At 41.0% G+C, this 12,881-nt stretch overlaps 1 protein-coding gene across 2 annotated transcripts in view; it reads left to right on the top strand.

Annotated features, from left to right (window-relative positions):
* Positions 1-79: 79 nt before the first annotated feature.
* Positions 80-12,881, top strand: part of map11 (microtubule associated protein 1) — a 13,489-nt gene continuing 687 nt past the window's right edge. The window contains exons 1-11 of one of the 2 annotated variants that reach the window (XM_034856767.1): positions 80-822; positions 2,293-2,376; positions 2,996-3,125; positions 3,741-3,827; positions 4,112-4,232; positions 6,161-6,308; positions 6,907-6,968; positions 7,999-8,171; positions 10,096-10,238; positions 10,346-10,524; positions 11,085-11,253. In XM_034856767.1, coding sequence (XP_034712658.1) covers positions 376-822; positions 2,293-2,376; positions 2,996-3,125; positions 3,741-3,827; positions 4,112-4,232; positions 6,161-6,308; positions 6,907-6,968; positions 7,999-8,171; positions 10,096-10,238; positions 10,346-10,524; positions 11,085-11,253 — 1,743 coding nt within the window. In that variant the 5' untranslated portion in view covers positions 80-375. Of the gene's footprint in view, positions 823-2,292; positions 2,377-2,995; positions 3,126-3,740; positions 3,828-4,111; positions 4,233-6,160; positions 6,309-6,906; positions 6,969-7,998; positions 8,172-10,095; positions 10,239-10,345; positions 10,525-11,084; positions 11,254-12,881 lie in introns of those variants that run through there. The other variant, XR_004654569.1, reaches the window with a different exon arrangement.

Raw genomic sequence — 12,881 nt, 5'->3', positions numbered from 1 at the left:
TAGTCGTGTAGTAGGACATTGTCCTTCTATCTGCACTTTGCTCGTCACTGACTCGTCTCGGCTGCTCTGTGTTCTGCTTTCTAGTGATTGATTAGTTTGGTCTGGAGAAAGCTCTGTTTGGATTAGCCGTACTGTTGTTTGTATTGCTAAACGGAAGCGGCGAAAATGGATATTAATGGTTTGGAAGTTATTTTAATTTTCTTGTTTACGGTTGTCAAAGTATTCGACTGTTTTAGTTAGACCGTTTTTTGACAAACTAGTCTTTATTTTATTTTATTTTTTAACTATACATGAAAAGACCGTGGCACTTTCGGCTCGCTTTGTTTACACTGCAGCAGATGGTTAACACAACAGCGTAGTTATTTTATACTTGTAATGATGGAGTCACAATGCGAGTATTTCATGTATTTTCCCGCCGCTCCAATATCGAGCTTGTCAGACCCCGCGGAGTACACAACTCTTCCGCGGCGAAAGCACGTCTACCTGGGGGAGATAGTCCAGTTCCTGCTGGTGCTGCGGTCTCGGAACACAGCGGGGAGGGATGACAGCTCCAGCGGTTTACCTTGGAAGGACCTGGCGGGTTCTCTGTCTGCTCTGGCCAGTGTGTGCGTCGCCGAAAGCCGGCAGCAGAGACCCAGCGAGTACCAAGCCGATAACCACAGCACCTGCAGCGAGGACGACGGGGTAGAGGAGCCCGAAGAGAGGGAGTCTGGAGGGAAAAAGTCGCCGGACAGTAAAGGGACTTTCATACAGTGCAGCCCGCACCTCATTCACAACAGCTCGGTCAGGGATGGGCGGCAGTCTGGGAGTGAACCGGTGAAGGTAAGAAGGATAAAGTTCGAGTAATGTCCCGGTGGATAGTGGGGTAGTAGCCTTGACCTTTTGCACTTTGAAATCCTGGAGGGACTGGATCATGAGATTTCTAAAAACGAATTGTTCACTAAAAACAGTGCATATCACACATTTATTTCATTTGTAGTAAAGTACATAATATGGACTTTCTGCTTTCACTCTGTTTTCTTGGAAAGGAAATGATGTAGTTGCCATCGGTGGTATTGTATAAAAGAATATTTAGGTCAATTACTGGTTCCAAAAATTATAAAAACTATTGATTCTAGGGGAAAGAATCAGGTTTACTGTAATAACCGTCGCTGGAAAAAAAAGACACAATACACACAATTTTAGATTTTCTTTTCTCCCAGCCCTGTGTTGAAGGACAGTTAGACTTGAAACTTTATACCAAATCCTTAAACTGACCTATCTTCAGAGTAATAGGAAGTAACCTTTACCTATTTATTAATTTGAGGAGAAACCAAACCACAGTCAATTACAGACTTCCTTTCTACGCTGACCTTTATTCTTCAGTTTGATGTGATTCTCTCTGAAACAAAGCAGCCATTGTGCCGCCTGTTGCAGTATTCTTTGTGCTTCAGATGTGTCCAGACTTGAGAGTGCAGTGATATCTTCAGGGGCTTTAAACCAGCTTCTGATCTCCAGCTACTAAAGATGTCACGGATGACACTGGAAGGCTGCAGCAGCTTTACACTCTGCTGCTGGCAGCAGGGACTGCACAGCTCTGGAAATGGCTAAGTACAGATAAGGAACCTGAGTTTTGGCTGCCAACCAAATTGTTCCCATCACGGCCACTCTCAAATTTTGATCCGGCATGCATATAAATTTTGGTTCACAATAAACCGGAAACTGTTTTCAAACTGCAATCAGAATTTGGCAGATTTTCTGACTTTGTGACTCAAAAATTTCCACAGAATCAGAAAGATCGCATATTTAGACCTGTCTAATAGGTTGTTGTGAGTTGGCTGTGTTGTAACTGCCCCGTTGCTGCCGAAAACTTTGCAGAATGTCAATTTTTTCAACCAGATTTTGTTACCTTACGCTTTCTTTGTGTTCGGTGGATTTCTGAGGACTTTGGTTAACTGCTCCTCAGATCTCTGCAGGGTAAATCCAGACAGCTAGCTAGACTATCTGTCCAATCTGAGTTTTATGTTGCACAAAAACAACCTTTGAACGTTCACACAAGTGATTGGTTTAAAGAAATGCCAATAGACCAGAGAATGTTTCTCTTCCATCCCGGAATGCTGTGTAGAATAGCCAGAGGTCTGGCACTAGGAGACTAGGAGTTTATTAACCAAAGATGACAATAATTGTAAGGCGTCGCCCTATCCCAGCTTGTTAATAATCTGTATGCAACTTCATTTCACATATTGTCATCCAAACAGAGTCTCTGTCTTTAACCGCTAACATCTTGTCTTGTGTCTGCGTGTCCTCCTGCAGGCTGCTCTGGTGTTGAATGACCAGGTGGTTTTCTGTCTCACCGTCTCGTTGGACAAGCTGCCAGTCAACACACTTAAAGCCAAGGTCAGACACATCTGCATGCAGATAAATAGAGCTGGACAATATGACAGAATGTACCGTGAGACAACATCAATTTATTAACAGTTCCTACGGTGGTGATTATTCGTTAGATGAAGGGCTGCAGCTAACAATTATTTTTGTCGATTATTATTTTCTCTAGTAACCGATTAGTTGTTTGGTCTCTAAAATGTCAGAAAGTGGTGACGTCCAAGATGACGTCCTCAAATGTATGTTTACGCCCGCTGTATACAGCATAGACACACACGAGGACAGCTCAAAATGCGGACAGATAACACTTCACTAAAGAAAGTCGGCGTGTATTTTTACGCAAAGTCATGATGTCATGTTGAAAATATTCACATTTAAGAAATTGGAATCAGAGTTTTTACTTTTTTTAAATAAAAATTACTTAAACGGATTAACAGATTATCAGAAATAGTTAGGGATTAATTGAATATTTGACAACTAAATCGATGAATCTTTGCAGCTCTACTTCGACGTCTGTGGTTTGTGTGGGACTGTTGGGGGCGACATTAGACCGGTTGGAAACCTCCACATGAGGATAATTTCTTAGGAAGACAAATTATCTTTTTTTTGTGTGTCTGCCTCTCTGTGCTGTCAGATCATAGTGACAGTGTGGAGTCCGGAGGATGAGAAGGCGGAGGTGAGGGAACATGGCTACCTGACTCTTCTGCAGCTCCGGAGTCCAATACACACCTTCAGGCAGGACCTCAACACCTTCAAGACACAGGGTACACTCACTCTGTTTCTCTTAAAACTAGACAAGCTCTGCTGGCCTGTGAAAAGGCTGCTTAAAGCCTGATTTATGCTTCTGCATTAAATCTACGCCGTGGCTACGTACATAGGTACGTGGAGACACGGACCCTACACAGGGTTACAATTCAGTAATCAGTAATGTGGACATCTTGACTAAGTGGGTAAAGGCAAATAATTACAGTTACAGTCTGTTAGTTCAGAAAATTACTTCACTTTACTGTAATGCAGCCTTTAAAACCAGGACAAGACACCACTTATGCCATATTACAATATCCAAAATCTAAGACGATATTTATTATCATATCACAATATCAATATTTTGTCCACTTTTACCGCACGTCATATTTAATTGTCACTTTTAAACGACGGCTCGAGGCAAAGGGGTCTCATGTTTGTTAAACGGCTGCTTTTTCCAGTGGGCGGGACTAAGACGCAAAGAGAGCAATCAGGGAGAAGAATTGGGGATGTACAATTTGGGAAATGGGAAAGGGCTCTGGTGTTAGAACTACAGAATTCTGGGAAATGGCTTACAAAATCCGATGTAAAATGCCTGGTTTTAACCATTGTGTGTGTCTTGTTTCCATTCCCAGTCGGCACCATCATGCATGTTCTCCCACCTCCCAGTGTCCAATTTCAGCACATGGCTGTCTCTGGAAAACACCTGACTGTCCTTAAAGGTACACCAGCAGGACGCACAGACAAACACTAGAGATGGAACAATTCCAAATGTTACTGTACAATAATTGTTTCAGATGTAATTGCAGTCGGTCCAAAAACTATGTATTACTTTTTCAGATAATCTATGCAGTTTTTCAACAATTTTGCATGAATCCCAGGATATGTCTTTTGGTTATATATGTATTGCTGTTATGTGACCTAATGCAGTAATGCAAATACACAACCTATGAAGTAAACCACACCTCTTTATTATCAACATTTTCCCTGCCTTCTCTGTCCTCAGTGTTGAACTGCAGCTCTCAGGATGAGGTGTGTGTCAGAGATGTGAAGATCCTTCCTAACTATAACCTGTCCTACCTCCCCGTGATGCCCGATGGTTCAGTTCTCATAGTTGACAACGTCTGGTAAGACCACTGTAATGTCTTGTATGCTCTCTGTCCATAAGCAGGGGAGCTTTTAGTCTATGTACTGTATACACACACAAATAACCAGCTGGGCTGATGCACAATGTTTATACATACTGACCATTCTCACATTCTGCTGTCACTACAGCCCACGCTGTTTCATTTTAAAAGAGTACTCCACCAGGAACGGAGTGTGTTCTTCAACACTAGGTAGGCCAGCATTCCATTTAGTCCTAAAACCCCACTGCGGGTAACATTTAGCCTCTGCCGAAATAGCGTCGGCCCTTGCAAATATACCATTTCTTGAAGCAGTTTTGTTATTCATTTTTATCTATTTTTTTTACAATAAGCACCACTTGACAAAGTAACTTTAATATGTAATTTAAGAGTCAGTTTATGGCCTTTACAGATCCGACGCACACAGACAGTTCCGTCCCGTACTGGTTGCGCCAAGACTAAAGAATATAACGATAACTATTTGTAATTTAGTTTAGCTAGTGCCGTAAGCTAATGTTGGAAACTGCTTTATGATTTCCTCACTCATGTTCAAATCTAGTCAAAAGACGTTAAGACAATACGTGTTGCTAGGCAACTGACCGTGTTGTGAATGCTGAGCTCAGAAATCTGCTGCGCTTTTTATTTAGGGGGTAAAACCACCCAATGGCAGTTTTAGGTATAAATTATGGCTGCACATATTTTTCATCGTCTACATCACAGTGTGCGGTAGTCACATCGCAGGACGTTGTGATGGTGACCCTAAAACGCTTTTGCTGCTTGGTCTGAAAAAAAAAAGGTTAACTGTCACCGTTCTCCTTTTACATGATTGTCACCAGTTGAAGCTTCCTCTTTGAGACAGGTAGCCATGTGGGCAACGTGTGTATGTGATGTAACAGTTCGACAGTATTTGTTTTGGGAAATGAGGCTCTCCGTGTGTAGAATAGTACAGTAAGCAGCAGCTGCCGCTGACAGTGGTGCACATGCTTTTCCAGTGTTTTATGTTCTCTGCAAAGACGAAGTCTAAATGCAACGTGATCATGACATCTCCCGGCCATTTCCCCCCGCAGAAAGCTGTTACCAGCCATGCTAAAGCTAATATAGTTAGCCTAAAGAAACAAGTCGTCCGTCCCAACTAACGTTACGGTTCGGAGCCGCAACGCTGGAAACGTAACACTAATCTACAACAGCAGTCTGTGCCTGATATAACGTAATTTACAATGATTTAAGTGCTCTTTGATACACAAGTTGTTGCTAGTGCGTGACATGCAGGCTCTGCATGCACAGCAAACCACAAATCACAATGTTGATCAGTTTATCTAACAAGCAAGCTGGCCCCGCTAGTCGACCACAACCTGAAATTTAGAGGAAGCAACATGCATGCATTAATATTCACTTCAGCCTGGACTGATAGTATTACATGAATACAATGGTGTTGGTAAAACATTCAAGTTGATCAAAGAACGATTTGCATAAGAAAAGTTCCTTTTAAGTTGTATTGCCTATGGAGGTGCACTCTCCTACAAAATCATCCCCGTAGTCAAGAATAATTTATTATTTCCAAATAGTTATTTATGTCATCTTGTAAAAATTAGTATTTTTTCATATTGCATTGTATATCACACTAAAAGAATATCTCAATGTCAGTTTTTTCCAACATCATCTATAATAAATTATCCTATTTTAATTTTTCTTTTTATACCACACCCCGTCATAACTCACTAGATGATTACTAAACCCATATATATTATATATTAATATTAATCTGAGCCTGTCAGTGGCAAAACAAGCACTTTTGTGAATGTAAAAACAAGCTGGACAATTGCCTTATTAGCCTACACTGTAGCTTGTTTCGCTACTAGACCAACGTCAAAGATTGTTGTTCCCATCAGTCACTTAGACACAAAAGCATTTATTTCAACTTCTCACTAAAGCCACCAATCAGCTGAGGTCACTGTGGCTTCATTCTATCGGATGGACAGCGAGTCATCGCGTTTACCCAGCATGCTCAGCGCCTTGGAAGAGCAGAACTTCCTGTTCCAGCTGCAGCTACAGGACACAGCAGAGGAGGACTCCAGTGAGGTGAGAAGACATAACGGAGGCTGCTTCCTTCATTTATTTTATTTTATTAAATCGCTCGGTCAACATCTCATCTTATTTATTTTCTAGTAGAAACCCAAAATAAAAGTATGAACCGTAAAATGAGCATAATTTAGTAAGAAAAAACTCCTACTTTTTTTTCTTTTTACAATTTGTACATTCAATGTTCAATCATGCCAACATTTGACATAACTACTTTATATATTGTCTGTAATTATGTACAGTATGCATATTGTTTTCTCTATGTTACCTTTTTGTTACACAATATCTTCATAACAGCTCCCAAACATATATTTTTATTTTGTAAATGCTCAGAAGTGGGTTTTTTCAACAATTGTTACAAGCAAATGTGACATGTTGGGGACTATTTTAAGCAGCGGATTAATCCAAATGTGCCGCTCTAGTGAGTATTTGCGTCTGCAGGACTGTGTGTGTGGGATCGAGTCAGAACAATCTACAGTGTTTGTGTTCATGGTGATAGAGGAACATGTCACCCAGTGTAACAGTGTGGCTCACTCATGTGTTGTGTTTAATAGTTTAAGTTTTACACATTAACTAATACATGTATAAATTTCTGAAGGGTTTGGAAGTCCCGTTGGTGGCTGTGTTACAATGGTACACTCCAACTCTGCCTCTAACAAGGTAAGCAACTACTACTAGAACGTTTTGCAGTAAGAGTGCCCTGAAAACAATGTAATACAATTATCATTTTTAGGACTAAAGGCTGACACATTCATTTAATGAACATGTCAAAGCAGGAAATTAACACAGGTGCAAGTGATAGATAATCATAAATGATAGGATTAAACTGTTAAATTATTCCATTTAGGTGAGCTAGTTCCAGAGTGTATGCAACTGAGCCATTGCTAACAAAATTTGCTCCACTTAGGCTTTTAACATAGGCACAGGCGAACAACACATACCCCATCTGAGGATTTAACATGGATTTTCCTGCCTGGTTGGAAACAGATAGGATGTTGTCGCCGTCAGGGTTACCATATTAAACAGAAAATGTTAAGGTGAATCATTAGTTAAAAAAGGATTAAAAAAAATATTGATTGCAGGAAAAAGGTTTTAAAAGTCAAAAAAAGAAAATCACAATACATACGATTTTCAATTCCCTACCACTACCACCCCTATTAAATAATATGATGATTTATACTTAAAAGTATTTTTTAAGTAGTAACACATTAAAAACGGAAATTGGGAAATAGTTTTAGGATTAGAAACATTTTGAGTCTCCCCTCCATTTCCTCACAGTGGTTTGGTCCAGTGCCTGCATTTCCCCATTACCTACAATACGTCTACAGCTGCCATGGCAGTTGAGTTTAGCGGGAAGAAGCTAACAGTGAGCCATGTACAAGGCACCGTAACGTCACAGTCTTTCCAGCGGACGTTATAGTTGAGTTTAGCCAACAATTAAATTTGGACAGTAAAATGCCTTAGAAAAAGATTAGAGATTAGGATTAGAAAAAAGATTGTGGTTAAAACACTTTAAGTAGTACATGCTACACTAATAATAGTAGTAGTAAGGGTTTCCTCTGTGTATACATATACAAATTATTTCCCTTTGAAAAAAAGCAATTTGCTCCCATGATGATGAGTCAAAATGTCTGCCGTAAAATATGGTCTATTAAAAGGAAATTATATTGCTAGTTTCCCTTCCCTCCAGATACATCTCTAGTTGTTATGCGCTGCCCAGTATCCGCTTGGATCGTCCTCGGCTGGTGATGACAGCTTCCTGTCCTCGCGCTGTCAGGCCTCTGGAGCACTTTTGGGTAAAATACACCCTGCTCAACAACTTGCAGGACTTCCTGGCCGTCCGTCTGATCTGGAACTCTGACAGTGAGTAGCAGGCTGTACCATCACACAGTCTCTCTTTCTAACCTCCTATGCCCTATTTGTAGGGGACTAGTAGGCATGGACCGGTTTAAAGGTGTACCGCAGTTTGAAAAAGTCGTAGTTTCAAAACCACTATAGTCGTCATACAGTTTCCCCAAGGCTGCACAATTAATCAAATTTCAATCACGATTTTTGCTTCCCACGATCAAATTTGTGTAATCAAGCTATTTTTTTTAAATGGGTAACGGTGGGAGAATTCAACAGATAGCAGTTGGTTATTATAAGTTGGCCTCAAGGTTTACCAGTTTACTAGTAAACGCAACATTTTGTCCCGTCTGTGTTGTTTTTCACGCAACAACAAAGACAAGTGCTAGTCGGTAAAGTTCTAGTAGAACTTTATTGATTATTACTTTGTTCTAGTAGAAACCCAAAATACAAGTACAAACCTGAAAACAGTATGTAATCGGCCGGTTTAAGTACAGGCTTCAGAAGACATCGGCACGTTTCTCAGTACGGTAATACTGATTCATCACGACTAACTAGAGAGCAGGCAGTCTCTTCACGTGGCTCTGATCTTAGAGAAATATCTAAATCCTGTAATACGTGGCTTTGTGCTGACTCTGCTTTAATGAAGCTCACATCTGTTTGCACCTGTCCTCCCACCTTTACGCTTCGTTGGAAAATAACAACAGACGGACTGAGCCTTTTTAAAGATCAGCCTAAGCTGTCCTGCTGCTTGCTTTAGTCTTTGCATTGTTATTGTAGAGCAAAGATTATTGTATAGAGGGCGTGTTAGCAGCAACTCAAGGCATACAAATAAGAGCTAAATGCAATGTAAAGTCAGTGTTGATTCATAGAAAACTATTCAGCACTCTGATAGGCAGATTAGATTAGATTTAGTGTTGTGTTAATCATTTCTAGAGTCAACATATTGTCTGTTCACAGTGTGGGTCACTAACTCATGTGACTCCTGTGTAAATGACATTTCATCAGCAACACAGCCATTGATTAAGAGTGCACAGCCTGCATCGGCCGTCGGACGCTTCGGCAAAAACGCAGGTCTTTCCATTTTTTTGAATGGGTGTTTGCTGCAGGGGGGACACGCAAAAAAACAACAACAACAAAACAGTAGGCTTTCGGCAAAATATTTAGACCGACTCAACTTTTGGAGAAATGCAATCCCATGAAATAGTTTCAAAAAGTGTAACAGTGTTCATTGTAGGCTTTTAAAAAGTGGCTACTGAAACACTGGCCGGCTGTAGGGTGTCCGGTGAGAACTTGAACCAGACTTTGACTTTGAGATCCAGGAAGATTTATTGAAAACCCCAACATTAACAAAGTTACCTACTAAATTGTATTTGCCGTTACATGTGAAGTTGGATGTGGTTCTGGAATATAAACAAATAATAATGCTCGTTAATAAGCATCCAACTTATTTACTATGAACATTATTTACCAAAACTAAATATTATAGCCACAAGCATATAAGAAGAAACAAAACAAAGAATTACATTAATTTTCTCTGTAATAATTAACATAAATGTAACATACATTGTTACATATCATACATGTAACACAAACTGAGAATAAGCCACATCTATTGTAGCACAGAAGATATATCTATAACTGAGCAAACCGTGTAATACACCTTTAATAGCTATGCATGTGCCGCCCCAGACTGGTCTGTCTACTGGTGATAGCACGTTGCTAGCAAACAACCTGAATATCGACACGTGCTGCACAAGTCATAATAAACAATCCTAGCATCTAGCATCTATGCAATAAGACACAGCAACAGCAATATTATCAAGGCGATAATCTCTCTGTCTCTCTCTCGCTCTCTCTCTCTCGGGCTAATCTTCCACATCGTAGCAGAACACTTGTTGAAGATAACAAGGCAGTTTTTAATCATCCCGTTTTCTATCAGCTGATAGAGGAGGCCAGCAGGATCCCAGGGCCCACCCGGCAGTGGTGTGCCAGTCCCCTGTCAACAACCTGGGCAAGTGTATGAAAGGCTCCACCCTCTCTTTCACCGTGGCCTTCCAGATCCTCAGGACTGGACTCTTTGAGGTACTGCATGCTTCTGCAAATACATTCAAACAGTAATTTACAGTAATGCTCAAAGTATTCTCTCCCATCTCCGCCTATCTCTTTCCCGCTCCATGATGACTCCGTAGTTGAGCCAGCACATGAAGCTGAAGCTGCAGTTCGCAGCCTCGGTGTCCACCCCCACCGTGGAGGTTGGATCCCCGCTGAGGAACAGTCCATCGTCAGTCAGAGAGCGGGTGGACAGACAGAGCCTGGGCCGCTCTCAGAGCTTCTCCCACCAGCCACAGCCCAGGGCTCACCACGTCAGGTACGCAGGGTCAGCCTCTCAATATCACTCTGTTTAGACTCGGGCCAGCTTTATAAACGTGTATAAATGCACCACTTTACAGATTATGTTAAGAGACAAACATTATGCAGGACAAGAGCAAGGTTATAATAGTTTAGAATTTTCAAGTAGTTTTTAGTTTAGACTTTCCGATGTCAATTTAGTTCAGTTTTAGTTAGTTTCAGATTGTGTCGGCTTGTTTTAGTTCAGTTTTCCTGAAAGGTTTATTTTTATATACGTGTAGTTTTACAATAGTTCCAGGTATGATGTCTGTAGGAAGTATGTAGCTACATATAAAGGGTTGAAGCACGGTATAGGAAAAGCCATGGTGTTTAGTCTTTGTGCTACTTTAGTGTCCAACTTTAGTATTAGTTTTTCTTGAAGGTTTAAATTTTGTTTCAGTTAACTAAAATATATTAACAGTTTTTTTAGCTTTAGCTTTAGTTACTATAATAACCCTGGAGAGGGGAGACACTTGCAGACAGACCTCCACATTCCTGTCTATCATCATGTGCATGACCCAGTGTCTCTGCTGGCTCCAGGTCCGGCAGCGCCATGGCAACTCAGAGCATCCCTCCTCCTGCAGGATCTCCAGCGGGCAGAGCCCGGCACCTGCCGCCCAGTCAAAGCCTCATCTCACTGGACAAAATAGCCAAGAGAGAGTGTAAGGTGTTGGTGCTGGAGCCGGTCCAAGAGGCACACAGCCGGTAAGGCTTTTACAGTGAATGCTCTCAAAGATGACACGGGGTGGTTTCATTTGCTCTCATTTCAATCTAAGGGGAAAATTACAGCAAAGTTCTTGTTTTTTTTTTGCTTCTTTCTAAAAAATAGGGTTTTGTCAAAAAAAATGTTAGTACTTCTCAAAAAAAGGTATAGAAAAACTACTCCGGGGCCCCATTGGCTGGAGTATTGAAACATTTCCAAGATATGCAGCCCCATTTGACATAGATCACGAGTCAATTTCTTGGGACATTGAACAAACAGTTGTAGAGAATCGGCACAGTGTTAATGTGAGGGGGGTGGGGGACATGCAAATTATTTCCATCGGGTGGCATGCAGAATGTTCAGGCATGCTGGAAGTGCTGTATGTAAAATGGTTTTTGTGCAGTCTTGAGACAGGCGGCTGTTTCCTTTCAAAGACAAATTAGTAAAATGTGCAGTGATGCACTGATGTTTGGAGTTATGTTCAGAAACCAGGGTTTTCCTCTGGGTTTAATAAAGTCTAAAACAAGTCAAACATTTCCAAAACAAAGTTTTAGGCCTTGAAAGTCTTAAATTGGCTGAAGTATTGTCTACTCGGTCTTAAAGGGGACATTCCCTATTTTCTGTCATTTCTTCAATGTCATAATGTCAGATTCCCATGTTAAACGTGGCCAAAGTTCAAATAATGAGGTGTACATATTTCAGAGAACTCCTTGTGAGCTAAAAACGATTTCCCACTGTCCTGAACGCTCCAGTTTCAACAGTTTGTTCTACTATCTGCTAAATCTTACGCAACTCTAAGCCGGCCTGCTATGATTGGTCATCTGCTCTAAGTAGGCAGGACTGGAAAGGTTGTTTTATAAGCTACAGCGGGGTTATCATTGTCGCATGTGGCTACATGCTAACGGAAGGAACATGTAATCTTGGCTGCCAGTGTTGTTAAAGTCTCCCCAAGTCCAGGTCACTTTACTCCTGAATGTGGTCAGCAAGTGTTAAGGAGAAAAACGATTTTCATTTAAACAAGTCAACGTTGACTACACATTTGAGTTGTGTCTTTTGTGTTATGATGTATCATTTAAGACAGCGGTATATAGATATTTTGAGACGGACCGTACGACAAAAATAAAGTGTTTTTTGAACATTAAAGCATGTAAACATGTTCGAGTAGAAACCCAAAATAGTAGCATAAGCCTGACTGACTTGGTGAAAACTGACTTGACAAAACCTGCAGAAACGCTGAGAAACACATACAGATTGTGACACTCGGACTAGGGCTGTGCAATTAATTGAATTTCGGTTTCGGTTTCGGTTTTGGCTCCCAACGATTACCAAAATAGTACAATCGAGTAAAAACGATTATTTTGCCATGTTCTGTTTTGTAATTTCCTCGTGTGTTCTGAATGGCGCGAAGCCAGGCTCCCGAAGCCAAACGCTTTCAGCCTACACTGTCAGGGAGGCAGGTCGCGTGCATGTTACCCGCTGGAATTAAAACATTTTGCGAGAGTAAAGATGACAGAAAGAAGGGCAGCCACAGCAGCGTTTGGTAAGCAAAAAAGGCGAAACCAACTCCATTGTCTGGGAACAGTTTGGCTTCGAGGAATCCGACAATGAGCAGAAACATGCTACGTGCAAGATTT

This window comes from Etheostoma cragini, chromosome 19 (assembly GCF_013103735.1).
Source record: "Etheostoma cragini isolate CJK2018 chromosome 19, CSU_Ecrag_1.0, whole genome shotgun sequence".
NCBI lineage: Eukaryota > Metazoa > Chordata > Actinopteri > Perciformes > Percidae > Etheostoma > Etheostoma cragini.
The sequence above is the reverse complement of the archived record's forward strand: the minus strand, read 5'-3'. Positions and strand labels throughout refer to the sequence as shown.